Raw genomic sequence first — 25,104 nt, forward strand, 5'->3', positions numbered from 1 at the left:
GGTCTCCCACGCCAGTTCCTACTTTAGAATCAAACGTATAATTTATATGTAGGTATATTTCTCTCGCTGTGTGTGTGTGTGTGAGGATTAATATTTGCAATATAAAAAGTTGTATGCAACTTTCTTATTCTCTTGATAAAAATTGCTGGTTTTCGAAGAAAAAAATGAAACCATTCTTATATATATGGGATCGCTTTTCTTAAAAATCGTATACCATCGATTATATGACGAAAGAGTGTAAGTGCTTTATGCCTTATGAATCAACTGCTTTCACAAATCCAAAATTGCTGATTAAAAAAAGCAAATTCATCGGATGCATACATCTAACGCAAATGTTGGAATAATTTGATTTCATCAATGGTAGTTCTTACGCCCCATTATATTGTTTTCTTCACTTACTTATTTTACAACATTTTATAAACAAGTACGGAACATACCTTCCACTATTTCTTGGACATGGATGGCATGTCGTAAGTCCTCCATATGGCGCTTGTCATACGTTATGTACAATATTGCAGTCACTGGATCTGTCAGCTTCACAGGAAACATCTTCTTCTCTGGACTGTAAGAGAATAAGGCAGAATGAGAAAAAAGTGCGTCGTTGTTTCTGCACAATACTTTTAGCATAGAGACAAAGTTCGTGATTTTTTTTTCTTTCGAGCACATTGAACTCTTTTCAAAGTTCTTCTAAAGCAAATTTTTAATCTCTATTCTATGTAGAACCCTGATATAATGTTTAAAATACAACTAAATCTTAAAAATACCGTATCTATCCAATTAGTGCATTTTGAATATTCGAACCCCCTCCACACACACACTCACACACACTTAACATCCTGTCGTTACAAGATACGAAGGGTTACAGCTGGTTAGATTCCTTTTGGGTTAGATGATGTTTGTGGTCAGCATATCGCTTTGATTATAGCTATTTATGGTTTACTAGACGGGAATTTGCTTTTTCTTAGCTTCCCAAATTTCCTCATGATGCTTCGTTAATAATGAAAATTGTATGACCATCCGCTCAACAAAGACATGCAAGCTAACCATTCCTCTACACAAAAACAATATTACCCCAATAATTTTTCTCCTACTTCCTCAAATTAGATTGTAGCTCAATTACCAAAATTTCAGCACCGAAGCTATATGTGACGGGGTCTACTGATTAAAGTGGATCCAAAGCACTACCCGTGTTTGCATCCAAAGCAAGCACTCCCATCGGGACCAGCACCAGGCAAATAGCAATAATGTGAGTTGTTAACCAAACAAGCACATCAAATGGGAATACTTTATTGATGAACGGGAAATGAAAAATTTGGTTTTACGAACACAGATCTAACAAATTTGTTGATCTTGTTGTTTGCTTACTGCTTAACGCTCCTTTTTAACAACAAGCCTATATGAAACAGGAACCTACAATTTAACATAAAAATCTCAATCAATTGTACCCCTATGGGGAACTGAACAACGGCCTTTCATACGTATGCGAGAACGCTAACCGTCAAGCCACAAAAATCTTCACATTTTGATACCGTATTTGATTGAAAAAAATACAAAATTGTCGAATTATAAATGTTCGCCGAGATCCCGATATTTTTCTTACATATAAACTATTCAACCCACCCCACCGGTCTAGTTTCTAGTGTGCGCGCCTTTGGTGTACAGGATCTCGGGTTCAATTCCCGAAGGGAGAGGGTTGAAATCTGAACGTATTGCGCTGGTTGGGATTCCACCTTAAACTGTAGCTTCACGCTCCATATAGACTCGGTGCTCGAAAGAGATGCCTAATTTCAATCAACGAAAATACTAATGTTTCTATGAAAATCCTTATATTCTCATTCTTAACTAATGTATCTAATTCAAAATAATAATGAATGAAAAGCTCACCATTTGCTGACATGATAAATATGGTGATATATTATTGTTGTTCTCTGTTATCTCAAATGTCTAATCACCACATATCGCGTTTTTTTCCTTTCTCTTTCTTTTAATCATTACGTACCAATAGTTTTCTTTATATTTCTGTATATTACATTTCCACGAATAAAATTATATTAATTTTAACAATAAAATTATATCAATGTTAATATGACATCACTGAAAGCGATTTCACATTATATCAAGACAATGATATTAAGTTTCAACTGAAGTTTGTGGAGCCCAGACTTTCCGGTAGACTAAGATAATGAGAGGAAACACTAAGGTGGACCTTAGGGAGATAACAACAGGATTAGGAACAATAGGATTTTGTTTCTGTGGCGATGAGCTTTCAGGTTTCAACTATAAAGTATGTTAGTTATATTCACGGACAATCAAAGAGGTCCTACCCAAGCTGAACTGGGTCATCTAAACAGCCACCATCACACGCGTAATATGTCTTGTCACTTCTATCCAGAGCAACGTACAACACTGCTTTATTGTCGTCCTGGACCACAACACTGACATTGACGTGGGTCAAATTACCGTAGCTTATCCTCCTGAAATGAAACATATACGCGAAAATAAATATACTGTATATCACATGAAAGAAAACATAAAAAAAAAAAAAGTAAACGAAGAAAAGAGCAATGTAGAGGAGTCGCTAAAAGTAATTCTCTTTGAACGAGGGCGATTACGAAACATCACCTACTAATTGAAATCCAGATTATTCTCCAATAAAGTAAATTCCAATAAACTTTCTTGTTATTGTTCGTCCCTCAATGCATACTCATCTCATTGTTAATTATCCCATATCGGACTCCCGAAGAAAACTCATCGAAACAACTTATTGACCGTGCCAATAGCGACTACTCTCAGTCATGACTCCGTTTTCTTTCATTTAGAAATAGAAAAGAAAGAGAAGAAAGTAGAAGGGTAAAAGAAGGAGGTAGGAAAAGAAGAAAGAAAAGAAATAGGGTATTTTAATGAGAAACAGATTACTGGATAATTCCGGAAATATAGTAAAAGGTCGGGAAAGTCGTTGAAAGATGAATCATTCTAAATGTTATTAACGACTAATCAATTTTGGAATGCTTCGGAATAGACACATGTTCCCTCATACCACCCAGACCTAGCTCCAGGCACCACGACCGTGGGATTGCCCAGACCTAGACCTGGAAACGAGAAAAGTGAAATCATTCTTTGTACTGTTATTCCAACCGGTGATTGATAACCATCCAGCATCTGAACTTTGTTCTCTAGGATCGACCACACATATGAATTAGCCAAGAGGAAAAAAAAAATCAGACTTATAAACTCAATATAAATTTATGTATCGTATCAATAAGAATTTCAACTTCCTGGAAGAAAGATGTCGTATTTAGGCTCATCCTGCTATTTCTGTTTCACTCCTAGAGCCGATTTAAACCATTAGTAGCGGTCCTTCATGACCTAGGTTATTTACCTTAACACATATATTAAAACATGACACATATATTATAGATGTTAATACAATAAATGATATCACTAAAATTACTTAAATTAAATCTATCATGCATTCACTCACTCACTCACTCAGGACAGTGTATATATGTTTAAAGGAAACCAACTAACTACAAAGATACAAATAGTTTATTACATTCATAGTGAAAAGGAAAAATAATTACAAAGAAAATCTTAAAAGCACAAGTTCTTGGTTATATATTAATATAGTACATAGTGTTATATTTTAGTAAATTTTTATATATTCAATCATATTGACAAATGGAAAGAAAAAGAAAAAAGTAATTACATGTATGCATGCTAAAGCAAAATTATGATTTGCGACATACGCAAAGAAGACACTTATTTCACTTTTAAAAAAAAATTGGACAAAGAGGAAAGAAAAAAAAAACTTTTAGGTGTATTAGAACTTATATGAGTCTCTACCTCACATTGAGCAATAAAATATTAATAATTTTGAGCGTTCAAATCACAAATCACGCACTAGTCGTAGTGTCCAAAACATTTCGCTCCATTTAACTTAGTTTGTGTATATATCTATATATATATATAACTAGTGGTTTACAAAAACCATTCATCGACTATATTTGGTTTGTAGCTCTTAACAGTTTATATCTGCAATCGCACACTGCTACGTTTATACCCATCTAGGGATTTCGAAAAAATCACTTTCACCAGAGGATGTTTCTCCTCTTAGACGGTCCATTTCCAACCTTATTAATTGAATAATTTCAAGTTATTTATTCAACACTGGGACACGTCATGAGACCTTTCCTTTAGATCACTTTTGTATATATGTATACATGGTTCGGATTTTAAAAAAAAAAACGATCTTCCACAGGTGTACGGAGTATGATGGTTCAAATTGAGGATAGAAAAAAAAAAAAAACTGGTCAAGTCATAGGATACATATGCAGGTGAGAAGGATTCAAGGTGCACTTTCCACAATGGTTTTAGGTTAGTAGTTCAGGGATAATATTCGTTATGATGTGGGTTACGTTTAGACCTGCCGTTACTTTTCAATACATGCCATTAAATAATTACAGAGGTTATCATTTACATTGATTCAGAAGAAAAGGAAAATTACTTGAGTGCACGGCGGTATTCTTGACAAAATCTACATTCTTAAATTCGTCGGAAAACTCACTGGTAAACTATAGCAACCAATACACGTTTAGGGGGACAGACACGAGCGCTCTTATATATATTCATAATACATTTAATATCATACTTTTACTTTAAAATCATATTCACATACTAACTACATATACATTTCGACGTATTCATTTCTCTCTCTCTCTCTATATATATATATATATTTATAATAAATGCGCACACATTTAAATTAATCACCCCAACAATAATTTTTGAAAAGGTTGCAAGTACAAGAAAACAAATGACTTCCGACATTACATATGAAAAAGAAAATTGATTTTTTACCTGATACCGCGCGTCTATAACTTTTTAACTTTTATATAATCAATTCGTGCTTAAATAATGAAAAAAAAACTTTGTGAGGCAGGCACGTGACACAGAGCATTTCTAAAGATATAACTAGATAAACCAAAATACAATTTCTGGGCCCAGATCAACTACAAGGTAATCGAAAACCAAAACAGAAAGGAAAGTGACCAATGGATTAAAAAAATAACTTAAGAGGACGACGGTGACAGAACGTAATTGAAGTGTCGTCAAATATGAAGTCTTTGTTCATTTCGGCGATAGGTCAAAATGTGACGGAGGACCCAATCATTATCTACTTTATCCATGAATCGTGTCTTGCAACGTCTCAGCTGGTAATTTCAGTTCAGTGTTGTATGTTAAATAAATCGTAAGCGACAAGTTCGAAATTGGGGGGGGGGGGGGGAGGAAGGTTGAAAATTTAAAAAAAATCTCGAAGTAAGAAGAGACAAGAGAGAGAAAGCGGCGCCAACGAAAGGAGAAAGATTAAAGTACTACTCACTACACAGAAGAGTGATCGAATTTAAATATATAACAACTCATAGCCAAAAATATTCACATATGCCGAAAGAGGGTAGTTTACTTAAATACGTAAACTAGGAGGGAGGCCCTGCTGCCAAGGATGCAAGTTCTGTGTCCATCAGATCCCAATCCCACAAGAGTTTGTTTGTAAGATTGAAATCCGAGCCCCGTATCCGGCCCAGACCAGCAGGATAAAAGGAGAGGGGGAACGGACCAGGTAACTGCGTCCCCAATTTTGAAATCTCTAAGTAAGGAAAAAAAAATATTCGACCCCTCAGAAGAACTAAGAAGGTTCAAGGACAGTAATGAAACTAGAGTAATAGCTAAGATATCCCTAATTAGTGATTTGCCAAAATAGAAAAAAATTAAATAAAATGGATTTTGGATCGGTGATTTCTATTGCCAAACTTCACCGATAGCTCCCCTTCGCAGAATGCGCTAAATTCTGAGGCATCGATTAATTTCCATCACTATCTAGTTTGGAAACTAAGAAAAGAAAACGAAAATATTCAAGGGGGGAGGGGTCGATGCCCGGGTACGGTAAATAAATTTCAATAACTAATTGTTTTGATTCTGTAACCCTGTCAGAGCTGTCGCCTCCATGAACATTGTAAGCTAGCCCGAGTAGATAACGTGAAGAAAAAAACAATCTCACAGAGCAGGATATTATATTTTTTAAAACCGACCAGAAAATATAATTCACTACAGCCCTGATGTATAACTACTACTGTCTTTTCACAATTTATTATTCAATATGTCTAGTCAGCGATTATATGATGCTACCCATTCTATCAGATGGTATTACTATGGTTGATTATTACTATAACCCATTAAACTACAAAGTATTACCATAGTCCGACTATATATCGCCCTCCGGTCCGCGTGATATTATGGTGCAGGGGTCAGAACCCGAGATGTTTGTAGCTACACGTATCTATTCAATATCTATATATCAACACGCGGCGAAGTATTCACTGGGCTACTATATATATATTTAACTATATGGGTGTCCTATCTTCTATATTCATTTACTACAATATTCATATACTTTCATATTCATATTCGTATTAATATTCATATTATATTCATATCATCATTCTTTTCATTTACTACGACGCTATATTTTACAAACACCCTGTTTCCTCTATCTACGCCCAGCCTATATACACATTTCATCATAACACTTTAAAATCTATAATCACTACAAACATTTCCCATTCCGATCACCGCACGACAACCTCACTCGAACTCAAGACTCTTTCACCACACACACAATACTATGTAATACCTGGTAGCTTTATTAAGAAAAAAAAAGTCCTACGTATGTTCACTGAGAATAGAATTATCTGCGATAATATTTAATGTTTACGAAATTCTGACAACAATGAAATTATTCTGCAGCCACAAAAAAATGAACATTTAATATAATTTCAAAGCGAAGAACTAGCATCATATCGCCCGACTTCTGTTAAAAAATTACGTATTGTTTATTTACTTAAATATTTCGATTTCTAGACTAAGCAGAATGTTGTAATTTTCAGTATATATTAAGTTTGGGTCACTTGACCTAACTGTACATCCATATAGGCTGTGAATTATACCTTCTAGGTTTTATTTCGAAAAGAAAGGTCAATTTCACGGAAACTAAATCACTAAGAATATCGACATGCGAATGGCGGTTAGTACTGACTTTTGACACTAGGGGCTAGCGACGATCTAATCAACCCTTGAACAACTGAATGTGACCTTGTACACGGAATTATTGTACTATATTACGTTCACTTTTAAATATTGTGTATGAGTTCACTTAATGACGGAATAATAAACAATTTATCGCATAGTAAATACTACACTGTCCATATTTAATTATCTCACACACTCTTTCATCACTTAACTACCACTACCACTGATACTACATTACAAATATACACATACTACTTAAACTACAAGACACATCATGCCAATACACACCAATCATCACTATCATTAATACATGTTATACTGATAAATATACACAGAAAACATTCATATTTTACCATTTTAAATCGGCTCGTAGGGAAAAGGAAAGAAAGGGACAGGGCCAACTGGCCCTTGTATTCACTGAATCACATTCTTAAAATCAACCTGTTTAATCAATGCCCCGAGGGGACGTATCGAAGTGTTGACTAACAATAGGACCCCTGCCCTGAAGGGGCAGGAACCCGGAACAAACTACATGTTCAACTCATCCTGCTGGAAGCCGTACTCCCAATTTGGGAGTCAGATAGGAGCCCTTACTGTAAATTTACACGTGCATTGCGATTACTATTCTAACTACAACGAAATTAAATACCGCCATGTATGTTAAAAAAAAAGAATCACTCGCTACCTACATAAACAAATCTATATATGGACAGGTCTTATAACCCTCAATTAGCAGGAAAATTGGAAGGTGAAAAATATCAGGGGAAAACACTGATCTTCAGAACCGGTTTTAGGAAAAGAAAACAGAAATCACACTACTTCTGAATCCTGTCCATAGCGATCGGTGGATGAAATCATGGCGTCACTATATTGCACTTACTATTTCAGCTTTTTAGTCCAGTTTTACTATGAAATTTAATAGTTCATGGCTCCTCAAGACTTCCAATGATTGTACATGTTAATAAAATCCCAAATATTACCTTGTTTGCAGCTTTTCTAGCTCCTTTTCGACTTTTTTAAGCTAGACGATCAGAATCTAGTGTCTTCAGTAGAACTTCCCGGCATGGAAAGGAAATAATTGCGCCCTAATATCATAGCGTGGGTTTATCATCCAATCAAAACAAAGCATTTTTGGCGGTGGGGCTTTGAAACGAATAAAATTTGGTAAAATCTGGATTAAACTAGTTTTTAGAGGGACCTAGGTATCTAAAAGAGAGGTGAAGGGTGGTCCTGAAAATTCTGTCGAATTTTAGATTGGTTATTTAATCTGAAAGTTCCGTCCAATAGTGGACCTATGTTTTCAAATAGCACTGACACCGTAAGAATTGTAATAATCCATTTACACATCCATATACAAGACTTATAACTGATTTAAATATAAATAAAGATATTGATTCCCAAAACTATAATTCCTAATGAAATTTTTTTACAGTTTTTCCATGTTAATTTGAAATAGAATAACGAACAATATTACGAATTATATGAACAGCCAGAAATTTTTGTTAAACGTCAGGTACAGTCGGTACAAAAAATTTCGGGCACCCTCCTATTAAAAACATAATCTCATTAGACTGTAATGGCATATTACACACATGACAAGATTAATTTACTACTCAAAATCGTCAGTTTTACACAACAGCATTTCATATAGCCCTACTTTCAAGAAGTAAACATGCTCAGTTATATAAAATGAAATGAAATGAAATCTTTGAGTTTTACGTCCCACGATTATGCCGGTTAGGTTAAAGGAGACGGTGAGATGAGTAATGAATGAGATGGTCGAATGAAGAGAGTGGGAGGAAACGGGAGAACCCCGAGAAAACCCACGCACACGGTGTTTGTCCACCACAAAGTTCACTAGGGGGGAGCTGGTATTGTGCTCAGTCTTATAGTTTTACTATACACTCAAATAATATATTGACTTGCACATTAATGACCAGAAACTGTAATATTTCTACCAATTAAATGTAATATATATATATATATATATATATATATATATATATATATATATGATAGATAGATATAGATATAGATAGATAGATATCATGTTACAATAAGTTTCCTATAGTATTGCTCTCACTAGAGAAAAATGAGCCTAATTGCGTATTTTACTAGTAAATACCTTATTAAGCATTAGTATTCGAGGCATTAGCTTATGGGTGCCTCGAATGTTTTCACGAGTATCATGAAAATTTCCAGAGCATCATATTCATACGTTGTAGGGGTTAACATGCGAGCATGTCCTGGCTTCATCAGAAAAGAAAACACTTCATACGTATTCACTGTCTTTAGTGGCTTTGTCCAACAGAGAGAAATGAATTTAAAAGGCAGTCATTAGGATCCAACAGTTGAAAAAATCACTGTCTTTAAGCATGTAACAACAGTTTGTGCAGGACTTCATGGACACTCATTTTTGGTATCTGTAATTTCAATGGGGCATGATAAATTACTTTTGACAGGTTACGTTGAAATGTAACTTGCAGAATATCTGGAGTCTCTGTCAGACACTCCTGCCCGTCCATTTTTTGGCTCGTCACTCACACCACCAGTTGTCCTGAAGTTCTTTGCTTAACCCAGAATGTTAGGCTCGAGGGACGATAACAGTCTATATTGACGGCAAAAGTTCTTTCCCAAGGTAATTGGAAACTTGATCCCTGCATAGCACAGCACACTCAACTTTTTATCATGTAATGTTGTTATTCCTTTGTTTATTTAGTAAATCGAAATGAAGCCGAACATTAAAAATTAGCGATTACTTGTGATACATTTAGCATGAGACTGTGACACTATATCCTATCCGATATTTTCTGGTAGGATACGAGCTTGTATGCGTAAATCTTACTCGAATAATGTAAGATATGGAAGTGAATGTTTTAACATCGGTTAGAATGAAGTGTCATTACAGTAAGAAAAATGCATGGAATATGTAACGTAATATCAGGTTTACGACGGAGTAGAATGGCTATGTGGTAGAGTGCTTACACCTGGTGCGTGGGGTCCCTTGTTCGATCCCCGGCCAAGTAAGTTTGTGGTGAACAACATCGTGTCCGTGGGTTTTTTTCGTGGTACCCTAATTCCCTCCCACTTTCTCATTCCACCAATTCTTCCAACGTCATTTACTTGCCTTAATCATCCGTCTTCCTTAACCTAAAAGGATATAATCGTGGGACGTTAAACTGGAAAATTTCATTTCAAAAAGTTTCCGAAATGATTGTTTAACAAAAGAAGGTAGTGAAAAATTTACAATAATTGTACTTCGAATCTGTCCTCTTCTTTCTTGAAAATTCACGCTTTATAACGTTCATAAAATTGTTGAAAATATACTTGGATTTCTTTCTAAGATTAAAGAAATCTTCTAGCTGCCTGGTTGGTTTTCATTAAAACACAGAATCAGAATGAGGATTATTCCTTTCCAGGGTCAAAACTATAATATAAAAAGTAGACCTACAGTTTAACGTACGATCTAAAAACACCTGTAACGATCAATTACTAAGATCCAGGGGCGGATCCAGGAAGGGGGGGCGATCGGGGCGTTCCCCCCCCAGAAGAGGAAATTTTCTTATTTTATATATATAAATAAAACCAATCCCAGAGTTTGGAGCCCTTAAAAGTAGCAGTATGACAACCCACCGCCTCTCCCCCAGAAGTCGGTCCTGGATCCGCCCCTGCTAAGATCCATTCCTATTTACAAATCTTATGCCATGTTGTATTTTAATTATGATAAAAAGGCCTTGTGTCCATCTTAAACACAAACTAAATACAACTTTCTTACAAGGCTGTCTATAATCTTTATTATAAATTAACTAGAAATGTTACAGCTTCGGAAGTATATCACTTCCTTCTTCAGACTACTACTCTAACTGAAATCATAAATAATATTACATCATTTGTTATCTCTACCAATCAGGAATCACTTTTCATTAAAATTCAATATATATGTCCATTGTTGTGACATTTTAAATTCTTAACAGACATAATACATCGTTAGCCAATCTTTATATTTCTTTTAACATATATTAATTAAAATAAATACTAATTAACTACCTAAATATTTACATTTTCTATCTGAATATTGAATACTAATTAACTACCTGAAAATTCCAGCAGTTCCAAAAAGAATGTGCAGCAGGAGTTTACTGCAATAAAAGAAGTGATGTTGATGAAGGAACAAAACTGAATTTAATTAGGAATATGGAAGAGAGGATCAGAATGATAAATATGAAGGAAGATCAAAAGGACAAAGATATAGAAAGACTATGGGAACAGCTGAAAGAGAATGATTACAGTGAAAAGGACAAGAAAAAGAGCAGAAAGAGAAGGAAAAGTGAGAAAGAAGAAGAGAAAGAAGAGGACAAGAAGAAAAGTTCGCATGGTATTGAAAGTGCAGGGTTGATATCAGAGAATATAAGAAGAATTCTTAAGAGAGAAGGTATTAAGACGTACAGGAAAGAAGGAATGAAGATAATAGATATCATAAAGAAAAAGAAGAGAACGTCAGTGGAATTATGTAAAAAAGGGGTGATATATGAAGTACCGTGTGGGATGTGTGATAAGGTGTATGTAGGGGAAACCAAGAAGAGAATGCAAGAACGATTAAAACAACATAAAGATGATGTAAGATTGAAGAGACACACTAATGCCATTTACAAGCACGTAGATGAAACAGGTCCCAAAGTAAACTGGGAAGGAGCGAATATATTGGAATATGAAGGGAGACAACTGGTTAGAAAGTGGAAAGAAGCAAAGAGGATAAAAGAAGTTTACGATAAAGCTATGAACTGGAATAGTGGTTTGAATATTAATGAAGAGTGGGGGGACATTTTGAAAAGAGAAGAAAGAAGAAAGGTAGAATATAAGGACAATATAGGGTTAAATTTCTTTATGTGTTTTTTCAATTTTCAGGTAGTTAATTAATATTTATTTTAGTTAATATATCTTAGAAGAAATATAAAGATTTGTTAACAAAGTATTATGTCTGTTAAGAATTCAAATGTCACAACAATGGACATATATATTGAATTTTAGTGAAAAGTGTTTCCTGATTGGTAGAGATAACAAATGATGTAATATTATTTATTTATGATTTCAGTTGGAGTAGTAGTCTGAAGAAGGAAGTGATATACTTCCGAAACTGTAACATTTCTAGTTAATTTATAATAAAGATTATAGAAAGCCTTGTAAGAAAGTTGTATTTAGTTTGTATTTTAATATGGTTTTCTTCCCTGCCTTTCTTAATTCTCCCATGTTTTGCGAGAATTCAAACGGTCAGATACATATAAAGAGATGCATTTTCCCCGTACTATTTTTTGTCTTATTTTTTTTCGTTAAATTTAAATACACACTTTCCTTACCTGAATACATAATCTCTATGAAGGTACTTCGGATGGATGTTGAACTCCAAATGCTGGTTACTAAATCGGAATGCCCCGAAACTTAAGACCATTGCCTGTATTACTCCTGTAGCACCAGCTCTCAAGAGATTATGGCAGCCCTATAAAATGATTTGGAAAACTTAATTAGAAAACGATTATCACACTTTTACTTAAAGGCAAAATACTTTACTTATGAGGTTATGCGTAACGGTAAAGCAGAATATATACCAACGGTGTGGTAAATATGGAAAAATGAATTATAACAAGTGACAATGTTCAGTCATAATACAAACGCATGTCAACCATATTTATACGCCTGATTGTTATATCAATTTATCCAGTTTCAAGTATATTAATATATTCGCTTTGTTTTGAGTTTAACATTCCTATTGAGTATGGACGCTATATGCAAGGGCTATTTTTTTCAACTTTCATTAAGTCACCAGAGGTGAAGGACGTGTGATGACGCAACGGGAATAAGATGAAGTTATTCATTGGGCGTCGCTTGCAGACTCTGCTGTTCAACCGTTTCAGAATGGCAGTAATTTTATGAGGGAGCTACTGAAGGGACACATGATTATTACTAACTAACTAACTAACTTTATGGCCTATGGAACCCGGAGGTTCAATGCCGCGTTCACAAAAGCTCTCCATTGACTTCTATCTTTAGCTAACTGCGTCCAGTTTCTGCTTTGTATTCCAATCTCTGCGAGATCCATCTTAATATTGTCCTCCCATCTGCGCCTAGGTCTTCCTAATGTTCGTTTTCCGATTGGTCTTTCAGTCACGACTTTGGAAGCGTTTCTACTTTCTTCCATTCTAGCTACATGACCTGCCCACCTAAGCCTCCTAGACTTGACGACCCTAACAATGTTGGGCAAACCGTATAAATTATTACTATTACTATTAAATTAAACTCAGGAATACGTATCATATTTACTGTAGTCTCCTCTTCTCCTCTTTAACTGTTACTAATTTTATGGCTTAAAAACCCATATACTGAATGCCTCATAACCCAAAAGCCCCTGTAAAACCTATGTTGTGTTAATTCAATCAAGTCGAGATCTACTAATTACAGCTTTACCCGTGTTACATGTAATTATCATTGTGTGTTCATGTGTGTGTGTGTATGTGTGTCTGTCACTTTTTTTTTTTTTTTTTTTTTTTTTGTTTCAATAGAATACAACACAAACTACAAGTAAAGTCAGCTCAAACTGTTAACTTTCTCCAATCATACTTATTAACATTGGTCTCTCAAGAAGTGCTACGATTATCAGCTTTTCGTGTAAGCACCTAGTCCCAGGATCGATCTCCAGAATACTTAAAAAATCAAATATTTGAAATGAACGGACCGACTTAAAGCTACATTGCCATGGTGCAAGAATCTTGTAGCTGCCATTAAAAAAATCATGTAACCCGTTCTTTCTATTTACTGTTTACACATTACAACTTTTTGAAAGCAAGAAATATGTCTCCATCCATGCAGCACTGCACTCTACTGGGCAAATAGTGAATCTCATTAAAAACATGTATTTTGGCGCGCTTTCCCTTCCCGTCCAAAAGAATCCGTCGATTCGAAAGCGACAAAACTCTTTTTTTATTTATGTCTGCGGGAGGGCGAAAGCAGGTAGCAAGCAAGACGACACAGAAAGTTGCACATGGTTTGACTTCTTGCAATATGAAAAAAAAAATAAAATGTTGCATGTCCCTTTCAAGATTATTTTTACATGGAAAAATATTGTAGGCAGGCACGTAGCGAAGGGAAGGGAACTCCCCCTTCGAAACCAGAAATGAAAAATTTAAGGAAGGATGAAACAAGAAGAAACGAGAGAAAGAAGGATTAGCGTTAACAATAAAAAGCTATTTCAAGTTTTTGGTTACTCTTTCTTATCAGGAGATTTGTATTACTTTCAATACATGATGGCGAATGAGCGAGATATCCTGGAAAATTCAAGAAATTTGAAATTTCTAGGAAAGTTACGGAATTCTCAGAATTTCTGCTACTAGTGAGGAAAATTTCAAGCTTTCGAAAGCACAGTACCGTTTCTAACAGTGTGGACATTTTTAATCATAATTTTTCATCATCGCTTCTCTGCACTATCGAACATGTTATTTCACAAAACGTTTTCCACTGCTCCTTTAACCTGTCATTTGGAACAGACGGTAGTTGACGGAATAATGAAAACAAAAACTTATGTGAAAAGAAAGTTCTCTTAACATTTGATTCAACAGAGAAAGGAACGCAGATATTGTAAAATATTTTACAAGACATTATTGAATATGTACTTTGATATTAGTGGATATGTACTTTTCATAATAGTTGAGGTCATAATGTAAGGAAAATTGTTATATTTGAATGAACAAAGGAAGGAACGTAAATATAAAATCTCACAATATTGCGAGCGGTGATTATATTCAATGAGAAAAAGCGGAATAGCGGAGTGAGTAATGGCCTTTCCGCTTTTTCTCATTGTAAATCCTTTTTCAATGCTTTATTTTATTCTTTTACTCGAAATTTCTTCATAGTTTGTTATTAAAATATTTAATAACATATCCTCATTTTATTGTCCTAACAAACCAATATATATTGAAGTAAAATGGTTTAGATTGATCGAGATCCTGGTGTGATAACCACAGTATTCCATGTCACTCTCCCCCCGCTATTACGAAATCCTGGCTGAACGAACCAATATATGTTACCAGTAAAATAGTTTAGAATGATACAGCCCCTGGTATGATGACAATAGTATTTCATGTCATAGACAGCCCCCTCCCCCTTGCCTTTACGAAATCCTGCCTACGTGCCTGATTGTAGGGTTGCAAGATTTTTTTTTTAATGACAGCTACAAGATTCTTACAGCATGGCAACCTAGCTTAAGACCTACTTTAGTTTTACTGATTCTTTGTTTTTTTCTTTTTTATCACTCAAATCATTACATACAAAGATGTTCACTTCATTTACAAGTCACTAACGAATGAAAACATACTAAAAGGTAAGCTTTTTCTTTTTTTGTGACCAGATTCTTAATATTTGCAATTTTTATCTAGTTTAAACGATTTGTATAAAAATCTATACAACTTCAAAAGATAAAATAAAATGAAATCGTCCCATGTAATAAAAGTGTGTGTCTAAGAGTAGAAACACCACCACTGAATTATGTAATTTTTCGTAATATAAAAAGTACTATAATAATAATAATAATAATAATAATAATAATAATAATATTGCAATTATTTTCAACGTAACAGTACGAAAGAACGCAAGTAAAAATTTAACATACTTGTTTTTCCAAGGTCAGGAGCCAATAAGATGTGATGGTTTTAATATCATCAATTGTGGAAAGGTCTCGCCACAGAGTAACCGCTTGCCTAGATGGAAAAATAGAAAATTCACTGAGTTCATTGAGAAAGTTAAATTCGTTAGGAGAAAAACACATTTTGTTAAAGTCATGAAACTAGTTTTCACTGATAACAGCGCTGTGTAACATGAATCGAAAACACTGTTTCAAATAAAATTTACTTATTTTTTTTTTTTTTTTTCATAGAATCTGAATCTCGCTTAAGTTTACGAAGTTGCCCCAATCTCCACGCCTAGGGGAGGGAAGCAAGGGGGACTAATTTTATCACAGGTGAGTTTTTCCCTCTAAAATAATAACTTTCTGTTTCGAACATTTTTTTCTTCGACTCTTATGTCTCCAGATATTTTGCAGTCTGAAGTTAAAAAGCTCACCCTGTATAGGATATGTATATACAGGGTGTTTCAAAACAATACCGACAACGTTTAGGAGGTGATTCCTGACACCAAGATAAGACAAAAAGTATAGACCATACTGGGTGCACAAATGCTTCCTTTCGGAGTTATAGGCTGCCGAAAACAAGAAAAATGAACTTTAAAGATACACTAGGATAAAGAACTTCACTTAGGAACTAATAAGTGACCTACCCCAATATCCATGTTTCGAAATCCTGTGGTACTTTTGCAACAAGTTTTATAGGGGAAGTTGGAGAGTACTTCAAATTATATGACCGTAGCCAAACTCCCTTTATAAAAATAACTTCATGAGTACCTTAGAATTCTGAAACATATATTTTTGGATAGGGCACATACTAGTTCCTAAGTGAAGTCTTGACCCGACTACGGTAGATCCCATAGTATTGGAGCTACGACCCTTTAAAGTTCATTTTTCCATCTTTTCGGCAGCCTATAACTCCGAAAGGAAGCATTTGTGCACCCAGGATGGTCTATACTTTTTGTCTTATCTTGGTGTCAGGAATCACCTCCCAAACGTTGTCGGTGTTTTGGAACACCCTGTAGAGGGATTTTGGCTACGGGCATATAATTTGAAGTACTCACCAACTACCTCTAAAAAATTGTTGCGGAAGTGCCGCAGGATTCTGAAACTTAGATATCTGGATAGGACACATACTATGGGGGGAGGGGGGGGGGTACTAAGAGAAAGAAAGAGAAAGGATCTATCAATATAACGTAATGTTCTAAAATTTCGATTTATGTTCCTGTTGAATGATAAATTGATTATCATTATATGTAGCAACCAGACATAAATGTTGTAGATCGTACATGAAATCGCAGATCAGCTTTAGTGTTCTGAAAATACTTCTCTGTTTACATTGTAGACGTCACGTTTGTGTGTGTGTGTTTTCTTATTCCTCCCTTGTCACCATGATATCTGCCTTTTTTACATAAAGAATCTTTTCTATTACATAGTAAGTTTAAAAGTTTTCAGGCCATCAGATTCCGTTTAACAGCTTTATGTATTTAGTCCACATATTGATTACACATTTGTTTAATTTTCAATGCCGTGGCTATATGAGAAATTCGGTACCTTCAATTTTTCGTGAAATTTGAACATAACATGTCGCCTTGGTTCTAAAAGATGAGTCTTCCACTTCCAAAGTGAGAACCGTAGTAATTTATTTACGAGGAATATAGTTTTTTTTTTTTTTCTGGCAAATGCAGTTAAAGCTCCTAAGGATAGATTTTCTCTCTGTGTGCAGATTTCCTGAACATAGTGAAAAGGAAAAAAGAATACGTTCAGGTTGACTAACTACTGGTTAATTAACTACATTTAGTTAACTCACACGGAGTGGAAAAGTGACTGACTGGACCAAGACGCGAGCCCGGGACCTCCAGCATACCGTGTCGATGCATTTTTCGCCATCTGATTTCAGTTTGTTTAAAGTTTCTATGAGCAGTGGATATTGCAACCTAATTATCAATAAACACAAACAACAGAATAATTCAGAAAAATATGACCGCTAAACTAGCAGGGACTCGAATCCTTCCAAGTTTAGCAACCTTTCAAGTAAAGGGATCGGCTTCCGAGTCCTCAATAGTCCAATGGTCAGATTTGTGTGTTATTCCACAAATATTTCTTAGTTTATATGCACATCTAAATGAACTATCATCAATAAATAAAAGGCTTCATATAATATAACTTTTTACTCAAATATTCATTGTGATCACTGCGGAATATGCACCTAAGCTTTCGTGTTTTGCATACTAACCCCGATGTCATGCGTTTTCTCTTAATTCTTTTTCTATAATATTTTCAAGAGCGACCTGGTAACACTGACTGTACCATATTTTATTCCTTTGCACGCGTTACCAACATGACGCTCTGAATGAGGTAAACTCATTTAGTTTTCTCTTATACAGTTGTTGGATAGAATAGAATACGTCATTGCACTGAACATATTTCTATGTACTAGGCCACATAAATATATAAAACATACATATTCTAATGATTTCTAATTGTAAATACAATTAATGTTCAAAAACTTCGGTTATCTTGATTTTAATAAATGTAAATGTGCAAACGTTGTTTACATCACCTACACCAAGAATTAGAGCTAACACTTCTTTTCGTTAAATCTACAAGCAAAATGTTTTTCGGGAATCAAAGCCATACTTTACAACACAACACACGTGAAGCTAGTTTTGGTTTCTCCAGTGTAATCTTTAAAATCAATTATCAGGTTTCGAAGTTAACATTACTTCAATACAGATCGCTTTAGTGTAATCAAAAGCTTCTTTTTTAAAATTTATTTTACTTACTTGAATTTGTGGATCTCACATCTTTTCTGTTAATAAGACATAGTGAAAAGGACTAGAACTATGTCTGTTTTTTTGTACTTTTTATATAAAAAAGTGCCCACAGAAAGGATTATTTTTCGGTTGGCCGACCGCAGGATTCGACTTCATGATTTCGGTTTAACTAGTCGAGCAAGCTGCCATTAAGTCGGTTACCTCTTTCTGTGAAATTTATTTAGACTTTAAAGCGACGTTCTCTAATTATACGCATATACAACTGCTCTAGAATCACAAAGCCGTAATATGTTGTGGTTAATTCAGGAACAGCAGAAGGACTTACTTATTATTCACTTCTGCTACACAATATATTCGACCAAAACATATCACACGGTAGATTTACACACCAGCAAACGTAATGTGACATGAAAGAAAGGACCAGAGAACAATGTGAGACTTTCTTTCAGTCACTTCTCAGCTGTTCGTTTGCATATTAACGGAAAAAGAAGAAAAAAAAATGAACTTTTGTTATTTAATATACTTACTCTCCGTTCTCCTCCGTAAGACAACCATAGGTTATACTACGAATTTGACAGCAAATTAAGAAATGTGAGAAATATTGATACGGTTTATGACTAGATTACAAGTTTTCTGCAATTAATATTTAGTTGGCGTGAAAGGGCACTCATATTAATTTGAGAAAAAGCAACCTACTATGTCCTCAATAACTTTTATTTTATAAGTTTCGAATCCTCGCCAGAGTTTCTATCTAAACCGTACAGAAAAAAAAAAAAAAATTTTTGCTTGTCCTGACAGTTTTTCCATTGATGACATTACCTGTTTTAAACAACTGAATATTGAAAAGGCATGAAAATGATTTTTTAAAATAATTCATTAAATCTTTAACATTTTTTGCAATAATTAAAATATTGTAATACATTTAATCCAAAACGGTTTGACAATATATTATTTTGGTTACAGTGAAACACTTAGTTACAAAACTATATTTCGTAAAAAATAAATAAATAAATAAGTAAATAAATAAATAAAAATACAAAAAGTGGATGTTGCAAAACTAAAATGAATTATAACGCAATTAACATTTTGTTTTACCTGTAGTGATGTGTATATACGATTTAAAACACATATAATATTGATCTTGGCTATAGTACAGTACACTGTAAGCGCCTACGCTAGAATAGTATTTGTAAATCGTCGTCGCGAGCACCATATTAATATAAGTATATAAAGAAGGCACCTTCCATTATTAATGTCCTGCCGTTAGTTTAGGATTTTTTTTTTTTTTTTTTAAATGCTAGACAAGAAAGCACTGCCATATAACATATGCATTATGTTGAAAAATGTGATAGAATATTACAGCGGAAGAATATATTGACATGTCTCAGACAAAATCAACGTATAGAAACCTGAAGATTTAAGTGCTGTCATTTGAAACAGCGAGGTACAAGGAAAAGCTGGAGTGGAAGAATGGTAAACATACTGAAAGTAGTAGCTGAAAAAAGTAATAACGACAGAGATGGTATTTGCAACTGCCATTTGATAGGCCACTGTATAACAAAAGAACATCAATCGTGAAGAAGAATTCAGTCACTTTAGGCCTTTTAAATAAATAAATAAATAATAATAATAAAAACTCAAAATGATTTCCTTAATCAATAGCTGTAAATGTTAATCAGATATAATTAAGACAAAATTCAAAACGAAAGCTGCTGGTACACAGAATGCTGGTAAGTTCTCAATTAACAACAAATTCTCATTGAGTATAGCATGTTGCCTCAAGCCAATCTATAGTTTAAGCTAAAAATAATTTCACTTACAAAGTGTGGTAACCTCCATAGCAACCATCTGCATAGGATAATATATTCGCTAATTCTGCTTTTCTCTCGCGTGTCGTTTCGTCTTCATAAAAGGGTGCTCGAACCTGCGACAATACATAATACACCGTTGCATTTATTCGGTCACCATTAATTGCCCCTGCAGCCTTTGAGTAACTGATGCTCAGTCCAGTGCTCCACAACTGACGCCAAACATTGATATGCTGCTCTCGGAAGTCGTTGATATTCTTCTGAAGAGCCAACTTCATGTGCTGTACAAATAAAGAACTATGTGACGGAAAGGAAACAAGCAAACAAACAAACAAACAAAAAAGAAGACAACTTTCTATTCTAATACCTATTAGATACTAATCAAACTATATTAAGGAGCCGAGAAAAACGCTAGTGCAAAGTGTAGAAATGTAGAGCTAAACACGCATTTCAGCCCCACTGATCTATTTTATCAGAATTTTGGATTGGGTACCTCACAGACGTAGCTACGGAGTGTGCCTGTGCACACCCCAATAAAATACTGTGATTCTTGTTTTTCTTCAGTTGTCATGCATTTCAATTCATAGAAATAACCTTTTATCTGTGTTTTAACACACTTAAAACCTACTAAAATGAGCACGTAAGAATGTTATAGGGAGAGGGTAGGTAGGCTTTAATTACCTTTGTGCACACTGATGTGGAAAGTTCTGCTCTAGTTACCATTGCGCACATCCATATTAAAAATCTGACTACACCTATGCTACCCTGCAAGACGTACGTAGCGGGTTGGAGCGAAAGCGAGTTCATAACAGAAACACTGCAGACCATGGGAGTTCAGATTACACGTGATTGCATTCTTCTCACGTACAATTATATGAGTAACTGTTTACACATTGCACCACGAAAATTTGGATCAAATTCCATAGCACATATATCACCTGACTTTCAATTGCGTATTTAAACATAACGTACAATATTCATAAAATAACAAAGCATATATACATAGTAAAACACTCCTCCCCTCTTACTTACCAAACAATACAAAAATAATAATTTAGTGTTCTTGAATAATTGACTTTGAGTTTAACAATCCTCTTTAGTACCAACACTATATAAGACGTGTACCTATAGCTTAGTGCTATTCTGTGCTCGAGCACAGGGCGACAAAAATTTGAGATTTTTTTTTTATTCACAATAAAGAAATACTTACAACTAGGAACCCGCAGAGTTCCGCGCAAGCGCGAGAAAATGTATTAATGTATTTAATTTGCTCACAATGAGTGGAGTATGACCTTGAGTTGAATTGGATTAAAAGTGTCACTGTTCATCTCAGCTACCACGAAAATTATGAATTTAACTCTAATATTGGTCGTTTTCGATTATTTTTAAAATGCTCCCATGTTATCCTTATGGGGAATTTGCACCCCCATATCTCAGCTCAGGTGTGACCTAGATACCTAGAACAGGTCATTTGGATCATTCCTCTGAGAGCTTTAAAACATATTAAAATTTCATGTTTCTATCTATTATGGTTCTCGAGTTGAAAAACGCTACAGACAGGCAACTTATTGTATTGTTAATATAGATGATATTAAACCATTACTTAAGGTGAATAATGTAAACAATTATTTTTCTTATCAGTTATCACCAATAATTATTGGTGTCTCATAGTGACGTCCACCAATGGATGTCAGCCAATCCCAGCTTCAAAATCACACCCCCATTAGATATCTAGTAGGCTACTTCTGTCTGTCTGTGGATTCGGGTGTCGCTCCTAGTTGTTTTAATTCCATATTTTACTATTACAATGAGAGTAAATATTTAAGAAATTCAACCATAATTCAAGTGAAATTATGAAATATAGAAATAACATGACGGTTGATTAAGAATTATTAGAATGCATTTCTCCGGACAGTAAATTAAAACCTACATGAATAAATTGCACGCCAGTATTGCGGAGAGAATGTGTCCACAATGGAAGGATGGTTCAGCTCGTTGCATTGCAGCATTGTAATCAAGGGGTCCCGGGTTCAATTGCCGGTGGGGATACAAGTGATTCGGATTCCAAGTTAAGCTGTAGGTCCCGTCCTTAGTGCATCATTATCCCATGGAGGCAATGGCAAGTTACCATGGGTTCACCATACCCAAGGACCTTCCTGTCAAGCACATACCTTCGGGCAGACCACGAAATCATAATCATCATTGAGAGAATAAGGTCATTTAAAATTACGTTTTAACTTTTGTAACTTGTAATACCTAAACTGCAACTCAAGAAGAGCTGGTATATTTGCAAAATCACAACTTGTTTCCTTGTTTGAGACGTAATTTTGTGCGGGGGGAAGGGGTGATATTTAGAGCACAGGGACGCACAATATATAAATACTGGCCTGCATTTGAACGCTATGAGCTTCCACTGAGAATCGAACGGGCAGTAAGTATGAAACCATTAGCAACAGGGAGCTCTGCCACAAATTTTATTACTTTAGGTACTGTAAGTACCTACAGATGATTTGAGCACATGCTCCCCCATTTTACTGAAAGAATTATGGATTTTCATGTGCGAAGGAGAACCAATCCCATGCGGATGCAGGCTACGGCTTTATAAACACGATTCATTACTCACAACATGTTAAAACATACCTTCTCTATACAAATACAAAACTAGCGGCAGAAAGCAAACTGAACTTTGGAACATTATGGTAAAGACGTTTATAAAGTTGGAACATAAAGGATCTCTTACCTCTTTGGCCTGCCTTTCTACGACATCTTTCTTTATTCCATAATCTGATTTACTCATGGATTCGGAGTAATTAATTACAGTCATTACTTCAAATGTTAATTTATTTTGTGCTATAACCTGAGGAAGAAAGAAGAAAACGTTACCAAAATAAATAAATAAATAAATAAATAAAATAAAGAGAATTGAAATATCGACGATACGATGAGACCGAAACAAAGGACAAGAACTCATAATTACTTACAGTAAAACATCTAGCTTTCTTTCTCCATTATAATTTAAAGCAAAAACTGCCTTACCGCACTCTATAAGTAGCTACACTTTTATTCTGTCGGTCGTTTGTTAAATATTTTAAACTAACAACCTCTATAGCTTATGGAACTCGGGGGTTCAATGCCGCGTTACAAAAGCTCTCCATTGACTTCTGTCCTTAGTCAACTGGATCCAGTTTCTGCTTTGTATTCCTATTTCTGCAAGATCCATCTTAACATTGTCTTCCCATCTGCGCCCTAGGTCTTCGTAATGGTCGTTTTCCGATTGGACTTCTACTTAAAACTTTGAAAGCGTTCCTACTTTTTTCCATTCTGGCCACATGACTTGCCCACCTGAACCTCCTAGACCTGATGATCCTAACAATGTTTGGTAAACGGGATAAATTATGCAATTCCTCGTTATGAAATTTCCGCCATTCCTCATTCCTGTTCTTCTTGGGTTCGCATATTCGTCTCAGGATTTCATTCTCAAATACTTTCACTCTGCGTTTTTCGCTCAAAGATATGACCACGTTTCGCAACAATACAGCACAACAAGCATGACGTTTCATGTATTTTAAGCTTCAAATTCTTCGACAGAATTCACAACAACAAAAGATTTTGTACTAAATAATAACACGAATTTCCTGCTTTCGGTCGACATTTAATTTCCTCGTGGATATGGTTTTGGTCTGTTAAATATTTTAAACCACTTTTTAAATTTAGGTTATATATGAGTCTTGTGCCTGTAATTTAACGAGGGATTCGAACCAATGCACTCCCACCGTCATTGAATCGGAGTTTACTACATGAAAGAAACAAAAAAGACCCTAATCACTTAGTCACAAAGGAGCTCCATATATAAACGTGGACTTACATTGGCAACATAGTTAAAAATACAGACAATTTTTGGACTTACATTGATTATTACATCACTGACCTGCGTTGTCCTGCACTGTCTTCCTAATCCGTAGTGGGTATTGTATGCCGTTGGTGAAATTGTTTTAATTCATCTCAGCGATAGATTGCTCTGCGGCGATTAATATGGATGGAATATGTGGAAAATTTTTGGAAATGAAATGAAATCTTTGAGTTTTACGTCCCACGATTATGCCGGTTAGGCTAAAGGAGACGGTGATTATGAGAAATGAATGAAATGGTGGAATGAAGAAAGTGGGAGGAAACGGGAGGACCCAGAGAAAACCCACGCGCACGGTGTTTGTCCACCACAAAGTTCACTTGGCGGGGGTGGAAAATTTTTGGCTTGGAAAGTTTCTTTCAACTACAGAAACAGATCAAAATCGAAAGGGCCCATGTTCGAGTTCCTATTTCAAATTTGGTAGTCGACACGACCCTTGGTGGAATTTAGAGTTGTGATGGGGAATCCAATGTGCCGCGGTATTTATCATGTGCACTTTCCCCTTGAGGACGTGCCACACAGCCGAACTTCTACAGATACCTCTCTAATAATCCAATGACAATCATTTCCGAGAGAAGACGACTTCACACTAACTTCACTTTCTTCTCCCTAACGGACGCTCTAATAATCCAGTGACAATCATTTCCGAGAGAAGACGGCTTCACACTAACTTCACTTTCTTCTCCTTAACGGACGGACGACCACTACAGGCCAAACATGCTGACTCTTCTAGGTATGAACGGAAAGCCTTGACCCAATGTGCAACCGTCACAGACGGTAGAGCATCGTTGCCATTCGTTTCCGGCAACGTATCATGATACTGTCATTTTTACTACGAGCTACTTGGATTTTTATCGTGGAATG

At 35.2% G+C, this 25,104-nt stretch overlaps 1 protein-coding gene across 2 annotated transcripts in view; it reads right to left on the bottom strand.

Annotated features, from left to right (window-relative positions):
* Positions 1-25,104, bottom strand: part of LOC145688035 (uncharacterized protein KIAA2013 homolog) — an 81,626-nt gene that overhangs the window by 32,172 nt on the left and 24,350 nt on the right. For both annotated transcript variants that reach the window (XR_014131832.1, XM_081761733.1), the window contains exons 6-11: positions 23,074-23,190; positions 20,346-20,614; positions 15,740-15,827; positions 12,438-12,577; positions 2,325-2,474; positions 438-562 (exon numbers count right to left, since the gene is read on the bottom strand). Coding sequence is in view for 1 of the 2 variants with exons in the window: in XM_081761733.1 (XP_081617859.1) it covers positions 438-562; positions 2,325-2,474; positions 12,438-12,577; positions 15,740-15,827; positions 20,346-20,614; positions 23,074-23,190 (889 nt within the window). In the remaining variant the exon portion in view is untranslated. The remainder of the gene's footprint in view (positions 1-437; positions 563-2,324; positions 2,475-12,437; positions 12,578-15,739; positions 15,828-20,345; positions 20,615-23,073; positions 23,191-25,104) is intronic.

Source organism: Thermobia domestica, chromosome 6 (assembly GCF_964235325.1).
Source record: "Thermobia domestica chromosome 6, izTheDome1.hap1.1, whole genome shotgun sequence".
NCBI lineage: Eukaryota > Metazoa > Arthropoda > Insecta > Zygentoma > Lepismatidae > Thermobia > Thermobia domestica.